The 12935-nt window shown below is 37.1% G+C and overlaps 1 protein-coding gene across 42 annotated transcripts in view; it reads left to right on the top strand.

Moving 5' to 3' along the window:
- The window catches only part of STAU2 (staufen double-stranded RNA binding protein 2), a 332176-nt gene that overhangs the window by 126820 nt on the left and 192421 nt on the right, over window positions 1–12935 (top strand). For all 42 annotated transcript variants that reach the window (XM_028852747.2, XM_077943823.1, XM_077943834.1 and 39 more), the window contains 3 exons: window positions 2621–2780; window positions 4325–4432; window positions 6511–6723. In XM_028852747.2, coding sequence (XP_028708580.2) covers window positions 2621–2780; window positions 4325–4432; window positions 6511–6723 — 481 coding nt within the window. The remainder of the gene's footprint in view (window positions 1–2620; window positions 2781–4324; window positions 4433–6510; window positions 6724–12935) is intronic.

Here is a 12935-nt window from a genome sequence, read left to right as displayed (position 1 = left end):
GATGATAGGAAATTGTGTACTCCAGTACACAATATTTAATTATTGTAACCAAAAAGCAAATAATATTGTAGTTTTTAATGCTTTTTAATCTTTGTTTATAATAATGCATTTGAAATGCTTTAAGTTAATAGAAAACTGTAGTTCAAGAAAATTGATTTTAAGTTAAGCGTTTAAAACAGCAACTTTTTCTTTTTTTCATACTCTGAATTCCTGTCCTTCATTTGGCACTGTTAATTACTCCTGTCCCTGACATTGTGTTGTATTTTTTTTTCTAACTTTGACCCTTTTTCATCTCTTTCACTGCTGTCTATTGTTTCCCTTGCACTTTGATCATAGGCATTAATCAGTTCCTAGCCTTAGGCTCTTTTTTGATTCCTTTACACTTACCCTTTCCAGGTGCTTATCCACTTGCATGGTTTCAATTATTGCCTCACAAATCTGCATCTTCAGTACCAATCAGCATTTCTAGTTCTTCACCTTCAGTAAACCTTCATTGATTAGTCCCATCTGCCTGGTGAATTCTTACATGATGGGCTCTTTCCAGTTTATCTCAGGTTGAACATAGAGCGTCACTACTTGGATGTGCAGTAATTATCTAAAATATAGTAGGACCTCAATTGGACTTCTTTTTGCTTGGAAGCAAACATTTTTAAGGACTGGAGTGATTTTTAACTCATTTTTTTCAGCATTGCAATTGTAAATCCACCATTCCATCAAAATCGATTCTGTTTATTTTGCTAAGTTGCTCAATTCAATGGTCATATTTCTCAGTCATCATTTTACTTGACCTGTTAGTAGCATTAGATACAATTAATCCCTCCCTTCTCCTTGATAGACTTTTTTCCCATTTGGCTTTCAGGAAGGACATTGTGCTTGCTTGCCTTTTCTCCTATCACACCCTCCCACAGAGTTCTCATTGTTTTATGCCTTTAAATACTGCCTGTATATTGATGATTCCCAAATTTTATCTCTACCTTGGACCTCTTTGCTGAAGTCCAGACTAATAAATTGAGTTGTTCACTTGACATCTGTACTTGGTGTCTAATAGGTCTAATAATCGAACATCTCCAAAACAGAGCTGTTGAAATCCACCCCCAGCAAACCCATTTCTTTTTTCAGTCTTCACTATCTCAATAGATGGATACTCCGTTTTCTAGTTGTTTAGTTCCAAAACCGTGATGTTATCCCTGACTCCCCTCTCATATTCCATAGCCAGTCTTTGGGTAAACCCGTCATCTCTACTTCCAAAATTCATCTAGAAACAATGACTTCTCATTACTTCCATTGCTACACCCTAGTTCAGGCCACTGTCACTTTTCCCCTGGATTATCCCAGTAGCCTATTAGATATCCTTGCTTCCAGCATTGTTCCCCTACAGTGTGTCCTCAAAATAGTAATCAGATGGTTATTTCAAGAGATAAATCAGATTATGTCACTTCTCTGTGCAAAACCTTCCAGTGGCTGATCATTTCACTTGGGGTAAAAGATGCTTACAGCAATTTGTAGGGAAGGCCCTGTGGAATCTTGCCACCTCTACTCGTCTAGCTTTTCCTCTCTCCCTAAACTTTTGCCAGACAGGCCTCCTCCGAGTTACTTGAACATGCATGGCACACTCCTGCCTCACTGCTCTTGCTGCTGGTATACTCTCTGCTTCAGATGCACTGTTCCAGATATCTGCATGGCTTATTCCCTAACTTGTTTCAGGTCTTTACACAATTGATATTTTCTCAATGGAACGTCTCTTGGCCACCCTATCTAAAACCTACCTCCCTGACACTTCTGAACCCTTTCCTCTTTACTTTTTCTTACATCTGTCTCTAACATACTAGGTATTCTACATATTTTTCTTATTGTTTATCTTCCCTACTCTAAGTGTTGTTCATTGTCATAGTCCCCTGTCATATAGAGGACACTCCATAAATAATTGTTGAATTAATGGATTTTATCACATCTCTTAACTTTTTCTCCTTAATTTCTTTTGTTGTTTTTTTTTTGTTTCTTCTTACAGCCTCTATTATCTCTTCATATCTGCATTATTGCAGCTTTTTAGTCACATGTCATTAGCCTCACTACCTCAGTCACCATAAAATGTATGAATATAACACTTCCTGCTCAAGAATTGGCCTAAACTCCTTATTCCTGTGCTGAATCTGCTCTCCTTATTACTTTGCATTGTACTCAGTCCATTTCTCTGCTCCTGTATTTCTAATCATAATTATTTTCTGCAAAAAGCACAGTAATCTACATGTTGTCGCCTGAACAGTCTTGCCTGACCCAGCCTCTGTTGTAGCTTCACCAGACTGTTCACTTACTTCTGTCAAAATCTGACCAAAAACTTCTCACCAGGAAGTCTCCTGTGATAGAATTAAATAATTTTTACTTTATTATTTTATGTTTAATGTTGTATTCTATATATGTTTTTCATGGAGATCAGTATAAGCTATTATCTGTAGATGTATTGACTCACATTTTATCAAAAAAGTATATTTTTGAGGTTAAAATTTTTTTAAGAGTATAGCACATTATATAATTGGTATCATTTTAAACAAAATAAATCTTATGAATGATTATAGAGTGGTTTTATTAAGCTAACTTTATTGTTTTTATTTTCTTATTTTAGGTATCATTGCCCAGTGCCTAAGATCTTTTATGTTCAGCTCACTGTAGGAAATAATGAATTTTTTGGGGAAGGAAAGACTCGACAAGCTGCTAGACACAATGCTGCAATGAAAGCCCTCCAAGCACTGCAGAATGAACCTATTCCAGAAAGATCACCTCAGGTGTGGTGCTGGTGCATGTGACAGTCTCTTCTTTCTACTTTCCCAGTGAAACAAATCAGTGCATTTTATAATTAAAACAAATAATCTGTTCTGTTAGGGAAGAATACTAGAGTGAAGACCTGCTAAGATTTGCATCTCAGACTGTCTGCTGTACTTGCTTCATGTGTTCCTGCAGGATGACTATACCTTTCAGAACTTTGGTTCTTCCCTTGAGTTCGCTTCCCAGGCATCTGGGGATTTGGGGATGTATATGAGGATGAGAAATAACGTTGACTTGGCTTATATTTCATACTATGTTTATTGAATATAGATTACATTGTGTGAATATAGAATCAGGGATTTAAAGTGGAAGAGATTTTATAGATTTTTTCAGTCCTCCTTTGTTTTACAAATAAGGACATTGAGTCTGTTCTTGAGTAATCTCACTCATTCTCCTGGCTTCAGCTACTTTCTCGACCGACTTCAAAATAGTATCTGTAGCTCAGGCATGTCCTATACATAGCATAGTGAGCTTCCTTTTTTGTTGTTGTTGTTGAAATGGAGCCTCGCTCTGTTGCTCAGGCTGGAATGCAGTGGTGGGATCTGGGCTCACTGCAACCTCTGCCTCCCAGGTTCAAGCGATTCTCCTTCCTCAGCCTCCTAAGTAGCTGGGACTATAGGCGCATGCCACCACGCCTGGCTAATTTTTTGTATTTTTAGTAGAGACGGGATTTCACTGTGTTGGCCAGGATGTTCTCGATCTCCTGAGCTCGTGATCCACCCTCCTTGGCCTCCCAAAGTGCTGGGATTACAGGTGTGAGCCACTGCGCTCGGCAGCATAGTGAGCTTCTTACTTACCTTACAGTTCAAACTCTACAGTTTTCCTTTCCCCAAACCAATTGTTTCTTTCTCCTTTGATATTTATCTTAATGGCAGACTTAGGTGTTTTTCTGCTTGTACTCTTTCATGAGAGCTCCTATCTATTTCTTGATCTGTTTTCCCATGAGATCATACACTTCTTGACAGCAGGAATACTGTCTCTTTCTCTCTAATAGTTATAGTGGGTTCAGCATATATGAGGCCTTCCAGAAGTATGTGTTAAATAAGTGAATAAAGAAACCGAGGCCTGTGCCAGACATAGATCTCCAACTAGGATGCTCCTGGTTTGCATCCTGTACTCTTTCTGTAACTTCATCCTCATAGATCACATTAGAACACCAGTGGCGGGGGAATTCCTGGGTGTTGGGGGTTGGGTGGGTAGAGAACTCTAAAACAAGAGAGCCAGGTCTAGGGATGTAGGCTAAACTCAAATTAGTGTATGGTTGAGTAAAAGATTTCCAGTCTGCATTAAATACTTTTCCTTCAAGGAAAACAAACTAAAAACCAAGTAACAAAAAGCCTGGCAGCAAAGCCCTTGACTGCTGTGGTTACAGGACAATGCAGCAGATACAGTCTATAGTTTGTTGTTTCTTCTTGTAATTTAAATAGGCCATCTTGACTGTAGAATAAAAGTAAAGTTTGTTATAATGTCACGATTCAGTGTTATCCTATTTTTTGTGATTTAGAGTGGTGAATCAGGAAAGGATATGGATGATGACAAAGATGCAAATAAGTCTGAGATCAGCTTAGTGTTTGAAATTGCTCTGAAGCGAAATATGCCTGTCAGTTTTGAGGTATGTACTCGGTAGAGATCTTCCCATTTTTTCCCTTGCTCTGGTTATTTTAAACAAACGAACAAACAAACAAATAAAATTAACTGGTATACTAGTATCCTGCAAGAGTTAATGTGCTTCTGTATGTTCAAACCCAGTATTACAAAATGATCTAAGCCCTGGTGAGAATAGAAATCATGATGATAACACAGATTCCTTCTGATTTTTTTATTTTCTGTATTAAGCCTTTTGTATACATGATATTTCAATTTTTATAAAAGTTATTTTCTGGGTGTAGATAATTTGTGGTATCCTATAGGATTTGGTATTTTAAATAGGATTAAATTAAATTTATTCAAGTTAAGATTTAGTGACACATATGTTAATATCCCATTTTTTTTTCAATTGTGTGGAGGCCAAAATATGTTTAACATTAACCTCAACTAACAAAATCACCAAGAAGATGTAATGAAGCAACTCTTGATTTTACAGCTAGATAAATTTATCGCAAATGTATTCATAAAATTGAAGAAAACTTAAAAAAATAATTATCATAATACTTCCCTTATTAAGAGGTCACTAATTTTACAACTCATGTCTGGAAAGTAGGCAAGAACCAGGAAATAAGCTGAAAGAGTTGTGGATAATCTTCCCTCACATTGTATGACATTCACCTACTAGAAAGCTCCCACATCTTACTCATTGGCAGGATCGTTTGAGTTGGACTGAGAAACTGTTAGCTTTCTCTTGGACACATTCTGACAAGTTGCATTATCTCAGTTCTCAGTCCACAGCATGTTAAAAGCAGCAAAATGAGGAAGTCAGGGAGAGAATGTACTTGAGAGCCTATTGGTCCAGCAAGAAATGATACGGAAAATTTGGAAAACCTGTAAAAAGTAATTGCTTATACTGAAAAATTATTGGGATTTTTTTTAAAGGCTGCAGTGACTACAAACAGTTTTATTATTCTTAGATGTTCTTGGGAACATCAATATATTATGGCATAGGATATCTGATGTTTATAATGATCTAATGTGAACAATTAAAGGTTAAATATTTAGTATTCTCTATTAAGTCAGTAAAATAAATATATATATATATAGATATTTTTTAAATTGAGAAGAATGTCCATCAAAGTGGTTAAAATAAACAGTTTTGGTGTTTCAACTAGTAAACCTAAATTACTTGGAAACTATGCTTATGATAAATTCCTTATCCGTAATAATGTCACCTTATTGAGATATTGCGGTGCTTTCATTCCTTTTCCTAATTAGTATCCGATATTAGAAGACAAAATTTCAGTGTAATGTTAAATAGTAAACTGCTTGAATAGGGCATCTTGTATAGGTCAGAATTTTGAAGGAGACTAAAGTTTTGAGTCCTCAGGATTTGGAAGACGTATTTCCTCCAAAAGCTGGCATAGTGTAAAAGTGAGAGCAGATTAAGCAAGGTTTAGTAACATTACATTCATAGTTGACAAATCCATAACTCATTGCTCTAGAAAGCTAGGATTTTTTTTGGCATACCTACTTACGTTTTTCAAATCATGCCACAAGAATAAATTTCCCTTTCTATAAAACAGCCTTTGACATCCCTATCAAAAACAGCTTACTTTTCATCCATCACCTGTTTTTGAGAGGCTTCCACAGGCACGGTGCCTTGTGGTTTATAGAACTACATGTTTCTCCAGTAATTTACTCATACATAGGAGAAAGTTAGATATATGTAATTATATACAAATTATCATTCTAGATGGCCTATCTAATATGGTATCTAATCTAATGGTATTTTTGATGTTCTTAAATTTGTGCTCCATAAGACATGGATAAACTGTAATTAGAATTATCTGTTTTAAACTAATAAAAAATCATTTTGACTGTGAATCAAATGTGTTTATTTAGATTTCTTTTGTTTCAACTGCATTAAGCATCAAGTGTCATAAATAGTCCCAATATAATACCTTCATAATAGCTTTCTTAAAGAAATACTGTAATTTTGGCATAATACTAATTTTGGTTTTGATATGAATATTAAGTCATACTATAAGAATACATCTTAAGTGCCTATCCATTGTTTAATATTTTACTTGTATTTAATAGGTTATTAAAGAAAGTGGACCACCACATATGAAAAGCTTTGTTACTCGAGTGTCAGTAGGAGAGTTCTCTGCAGAAGGAGAAGGAAATAGCAAAAAACTCTCCAAGAAGCGCGCTGCGACCACCGTCTTACAGGAGCTTAAAAAACTTCCACCTCTTCCTGTGGTGGAAAAGCCAAAACTATTTTTTAAAAAACGCCCTAAAACAATAGTAAAGGTAAGTTTATGTTTGTGAACATCAGTCAGTTTTACTAAGTAAATATTATAGTAGCTATAGATAAGCATTTTTCTATAAGGCAAGTCCCTGAACTTATGGATTATATACAGTCCTGAAATCAGGGCAGGACATGTGACTATAAATTAATGACAGTTCTGTTTTGCTTTTTAAATACTTGTGCACCTGCATTTGTTCATCAAATAATCATAATCTTAGGTATTTATATATTTTTTTGTTGTTTAAAAAGTGCTTTCCCATTCATGTCACCTTTACTGTAACTCCTCATGACTGTGTAAGGTGGATGATGTTAGCCCTCATTTTACAAATAAGATTTTACAAAATATGTTCAAAGAGTTTGCCCATTTTTATTCAACAATCATGTCGAACCACCTGAACTGCTGTCTAATCCAGTGTTCTTTCTGCATACAAGGCTGTTACATAGTAACTTCTTAGGGTATCATGAAATGGTAACAGGATACACAAAAAAATCATATGACTAATACTAACAATAATAGCTGCAGCAGCTGGAAATCATAAAGCACTCCATGTGCCAGACTTTGTCCCAACACTTTGCATGCTTTAATCACATTTAATCCACATAGTAACCTTATGAAGTAGATGGTCTTATTTTGTTGCCATTCATTCAGATGTGTATACCTTGCGAAAGAAGAATATAGAGCATACAGCTTTTCAAGATGTGACTCTTTTATTGGGTCAGAATTTATTTACATTAATAAGAGAAAAAAGGTAAATATGAGAGGAATGAGATGAATCAGCATTTAGTACAGGACAGTGCCTGTGAATGCTTGACACGTATGACATGTCTGGAGCTAGAGTTTTGTGTTTCCAGAGAAAGCCTTAAATTGCCAGCATTTCAGTTGCTGGCTCAGCCTCACTGATTTAGCAGCCTTCTTCTGATTAGGCCATACAAATGAAGGATTACAGATAAGAAATGTATTTAATCTCAATGGATTTCTTTTGTTTTTTGATTGCACAGTGGCACAATTTAGGTATTTTTACAGGTTTTATACCTTTGTACCTTTGTTTTATTTAAAAATACATACATACATATATACAAAAATAACTACTTAAATACTTGTTTTTAATGAATGCTGACATTACTTCACTTAGAAGAAGATGTAGTAGGTAATGCATTCCGTGAACTGGAATTACATGTTATATGTAAGGTAGACTAAAAATAAATGCAAATAGCTCTACTTATCATGAGTCATAGTGGTTTCAAAGAGGACTGGCACTTTCATTCATGTGCTCCTCCTACACAGTCAGGAGTAGAATATAGCTATTAAGAGAATGACCTTTGGAGTTAATTTTGAGTATGAATCCCTGTGGCCTGAGCAAGTTACCTAACTTTAAAAATATTTCTTCATTTATAAAGTGGGAGTAGTAATTGACCTTGCTGTATGGGATTGTTATAAGTATTAACTGAAACAGTGCACAAAATGCATTAGTAATTATTAAGTATTCATTGTTATTAATGATAATGCAAATACTGTAATAAATAGCACATATTAACTATTGGTATTTTGTATCTGATACTGCCTATTCACATTTTATGTTTATGTGAATGTATCCATGAACTGTTTTCTTAAATCTATTAATATATAAAATCTATGGCTTTTCTAAGATGGAAGAACAGCATTTTATGTTGGAATGGTGGCACAAAACTGGTCACGTAACTTCCGTCTAATCTATTTAACTAAGTTTTATCTTGATAAATTAATGATAATAAACCAGGCTGGGCGCGGTGGCTCACGCCTGTAATCCCAGCACTTTGGGAGGCTGAGGCGGGTGGATCATTTGAGGCCAGGAGTTCGAGACCAGCATGGCTATCATGGCGAAACTTGGTCTCTACTAAAAATACAAAAATTAGCCGGGTGTGGTGGCAAGCGTCTGTAATCCCAGCTACAGCTCAGGAGGCTGAGGCATGAGAATCGCTTGAACCTAGGAGGCAGAGGTTGAGGTGAGCCAAGATCACTGCCTCTGCACTCCAGCCTGGGTGACAGAATGAGATTCCATCTCAAAATGATGATAATAATAATAATAATAATAATAAATTGTTAGGCTAGAAAAGATCTGTACATTTCTATAGTAAGATATAAATCTAACTCTTGTTTTAACTATAGCTATTAAAAGCAAGATTATTATTTAAATGTTATTCCCCAGAGGTGGGAGACAGGAGAAACATTTTGAATTCTCAATTACTTGCTACTGCTTCCAGTATATAAGCAATATTATCCCAGAACTTCCCTCCCATGCATCATTCAGATCTCAGCATAAACTTGACTTTTTTAGGGATTCCTCTGGTCCTCTCCTACTCCCAGACTAAGTTAGCCTCCTGCATTTTTCCTCATATACATCACACTTGGAGTTACTTTTGCCATGTCTGTCTTATGTTAAAATAAAGCTTGTAGATACTCTGTGAAATGTAAGATTATTTTGAGAGAACAATGTGTATAATGAGTTGGAATCTAGATAATTTTATGTTCATACCTTATAATATGTCAGCTGGAATAGTATCCTGATTTTCAGCATTTTCCTCACTTCCTTATATGGCTTATACATTGAGGGTTTATAGTTTCTTACACTCAATGGAAGCAGAGAAAATATCTGATCATTTGCCTTGGTTTTATTTAAAGGAATAAAACAATCACATTGTCTCATTTGATCCTCTTAATCACTCTGTGATGCAGCATTCATTTCCATCTTATAGATTAGGCCCTTTATATTTAAGAAACCTATCCAAGATCCTGCAGCAGAGTCAGCTTTCAGATCCAGTTGTCACATCTGACTGTAGTGCCCATTTGATACTGGTTAATTGTGAACTTCTGGATTTTCAAATTCACTGTATAGGGTTATCCTGTTAACATGTAAAACTGCCTTGATAATGTCTTTGTGTTTACATTTTGTTTTTAAATGTAGTTCTCCTCTATAAGACGAGACTTCAAAGAGCGCTTTCTAATCTTAGAGATCAAGTGTTCTGGACACAGTTATTACAACACTGTCTTTATTGGTATATAGAATGATGATTTAAGATTTGCTGTCCAAGGAATAACTTAATTGTCAAAGGTGCTGGTAGTTCATTTCAGTCAGAGCAAGAAACCAAGTAATCCCCTCCCCCACCCCCACCTTTTTTTTTGAGACAGGGTCTCACTCTGTCTCCCAAGCTGGAGTGTAGTGGCACCATGATCTCGGCTGGCTGCAATCTCTGCCTCCTGGGTTCAAACGATTCTCCCATGTCATACTCCAGAGTAGCTGGGACTAGGCATATGCCACCATACCTAGCTAATTTTGGTATTTTTTGGTAGAGATGGGGTTTTACTATGTTGGCCAGGCTGGTCTTGAACTCCTGAGCTAAAGTGATCTGCTTGCCTTGGCCACCCAGAGTTTTTTTTTTTTTTTTTTCTTTGAAACAAGGTCTCACCCCTGTTGCCCAGTATGGAGTGCAATGGTAGGATCTCAGCTCACTGCAGCCTTGATTTTCTGGTCTCGGGTGATCCTCCCACCTCAGCCTCCCAAGTAGCTGTCACTACAGGCACAACACCACCAAGCGCAGCTAATTTTTTGTATTTTTTTGTAGAGACAGGGTTTTGCCATGTTGTGCAGGCAGGTCGCAAACTCCTGGGCTCAAGTGATCTGCCTACCTCGGCCTCCCAAAGTGCTGTGATTACAGGCGTGAACCACTGCACCCAGCCCCAAGCAATTCTTAATGTACACTGAACTCCATCATTATCTAAATTAGATTTATGTATCTGATTCTTTTCATTGCAATCTATATCAACAATTTCCTTGGAACTCAGAGACATTCTTTGAGTCAAATTAAACAGAAATAAAGACAGTATACCACTGGAAACACATTCCTATTTATTTAACATCTTCATGAACTGGGCATACTACTTCTAGCACTAGACTCAGAGCTTCTCTTTATCTTTTCATTGGGATCTCAATCTTAGACTTATGAATTATTATGTGGATTTGTCTTTTCTCATCAGTCCTTCTTGATTCCCCTTATAATTAATTTAATTTATTTTTTAAAATTGAAACGGGGTCTCGCTCTGTTGCCAGGCTGGAGTGTAATGGCACGATCTTGGCTCACTGCAACTTCCGCCTCCCGGGTTCAATCGATTCTCCTGCCTTAACCTCCCGAGTAGCTGGGATTACAGGCACATAACCACGCTCAGCTAATTTTTTTTGTATTTTTAGTAGAGACAGTGTTTAACCATGTTGGCAAGGCTGGTCTTGATCTCCTGACCTCATGTTCCACCCGCCTCGGCCTCCCAAGGTGCTGGGATTACAGGCATGAGCCACCACACCCGGCCCTTTATTTAATTTTTATTTTTCAGGATATAAGTAGAAGTTGAAAACAGTATTTTATCAAAAGCTAAAAGTTTCTTTTGCTCTTTCCTTTCCCTTCATCTAACCATTGCAACAGTGAAGTTCTCAGTCTTTTTCCTCCTGTTTCCCTAAGCTGTTCTTCTACTTCTAGGTGTTCAATTTCATCTTTAAATAGGTGATTCCCGAATACCATATGCTCTGCACTGCCTATTAGACATCTCCACTTACTATTTCATGGGTGCCTCAAATTTGGGCCTGAATTCATCATGTTCCCTTCTAAACCTCTTTCTCCTGCAGCGTTCTTTATCTCAGTGACTGGCACTAACATCCAGCTGCTGAAACTACTGGGGGTCATTTTTAACTTCTCTTTTTTTTTTTTTGAAGATGGAGTTTTGGTCTTGTTGCCCAGGCTGGTGTGCAGTGGCGCTGTCTCGGCTCACTGCAACCTCTGCCTCCTGGGTTCAAGCGATTCTCATGTCTCAGCTGGGATTACAGGTGCCTGCCTCCACACCCGGCTAATTTTTGTATTTTTAGTAGAGACAGGGTTTCACCATGTTGGCCAGGCTGGTCTTGAACTCCTGACCTTGTGATCCACCCACCTTGGCCTCCCAAAGTGCTGGGATTACAGGCGTGAGCCACTGCACCCGGCGTTTAACTTCTCTCTTACCCCTTATGTCCAATCACTTATTAAGTCCCATTTATTCTGTCACCTAATATTTCTTTTTTTTCTTTTTTTCTTTCTTTTTCTTTCTTTTTTTTTTTTTTTATGAGATGAGTCTCGCTCTGTCGCCCAAGCTGGAGTGCAGTGGCGTGATCTCGGCCTCCTGGGTTCAAGTGATTCTCCTGCCTTCCTCAACCTCCTGAGTAGCTGGGATTACAGGCATGGGCCACCACACCTGGCTAATTTTTGTATTTTTAGGAGAGACGGGGTTTCACCATGTTGGTCAGGCTAGTCTCAAACTCCTGATGCTGTGATCCGCCCCGCCTTGGCCTCTCAAAGTGCTGGGATTACAGGAGTGAGCCACTGTGCTTGGCCTCATCACCTAATATTTTTTAAGTTGGTTCCTTTCTTTCCATCCCTTCTACCACTCTTTGGTCCAACTCACAGTCATCTCTTAACCTAAACTACTACAGTTAAGGTTTTAACTGGCTACAAGTACTCTTGACACCAAATGATCATTTAAAAAGTATGATCTTTTAGAGGCACTTGTCTAATCATATAATGCCTCTGCTTAAAATCTTTCAGTAATTTTCTTACTCTTTGGATAAAGTCCAAAATCCTAAACTTAGTTTGAGAAACCATGAGAGATCTGCCTGGAGGCTGTACCTGGAGCACCATACTAGAAATTGTCTGGACGAAATGGCAGCAATCATCTGGAAGAGCTAAGACTGCACAGTGGCTTTTAGATAAGTTTAGTGTAACATGTAATCTGTAACAGAGTGATTATCCATGTCCCTACAGATAGTAGAGACAAGAATAAATTTTCATAGGTGGAAATAAAGTTTTGACCATATAATAGATGCAAACTTATTTCTAGGAAAAATACATGAAGAAAGTTCATATGCAGAAAGATCATTTGGTTTCCAAGAATTTTTGCTTTTATATTATTAATACATGCAAAAAGCTGTGTATAAACTTGTGTATAAGTAAAAAAGCATACTAAGTAAGTGTGAGAAAGACCTACTGCCCAACTTGAGTATAAAACATTTCTCAATAAGCTTTGAAGCTCTCTTTGTGCTCCTCTTCCATCACATCCTCATGCAATCTTCCCTAGGCAACCTCTATCATTAGTTTGTATGACCATTTCCTACCTTACAGTTCTACTGTGTTTGTTTTTCTAAAAAATGTTATTTGTTTA

Source organism: Macaca mulatta, chromosome 8, assembly GCF_049350105.2.
Source record: "Macaca mulatta isolate MMU2019108-1 chromosome 8, T2T-MMU8v2.0, whole genome shotgun sequence".
Classification (NCBI taxonomy): Eukaryota; Metazoa; Chordata; class Mammalia; order Primates; family Cercopithecidae; genus Macaca; species Macaca mulatta.
This window is presented reverse-complemented; position numbering and strand designations above follow the sequence as displayed.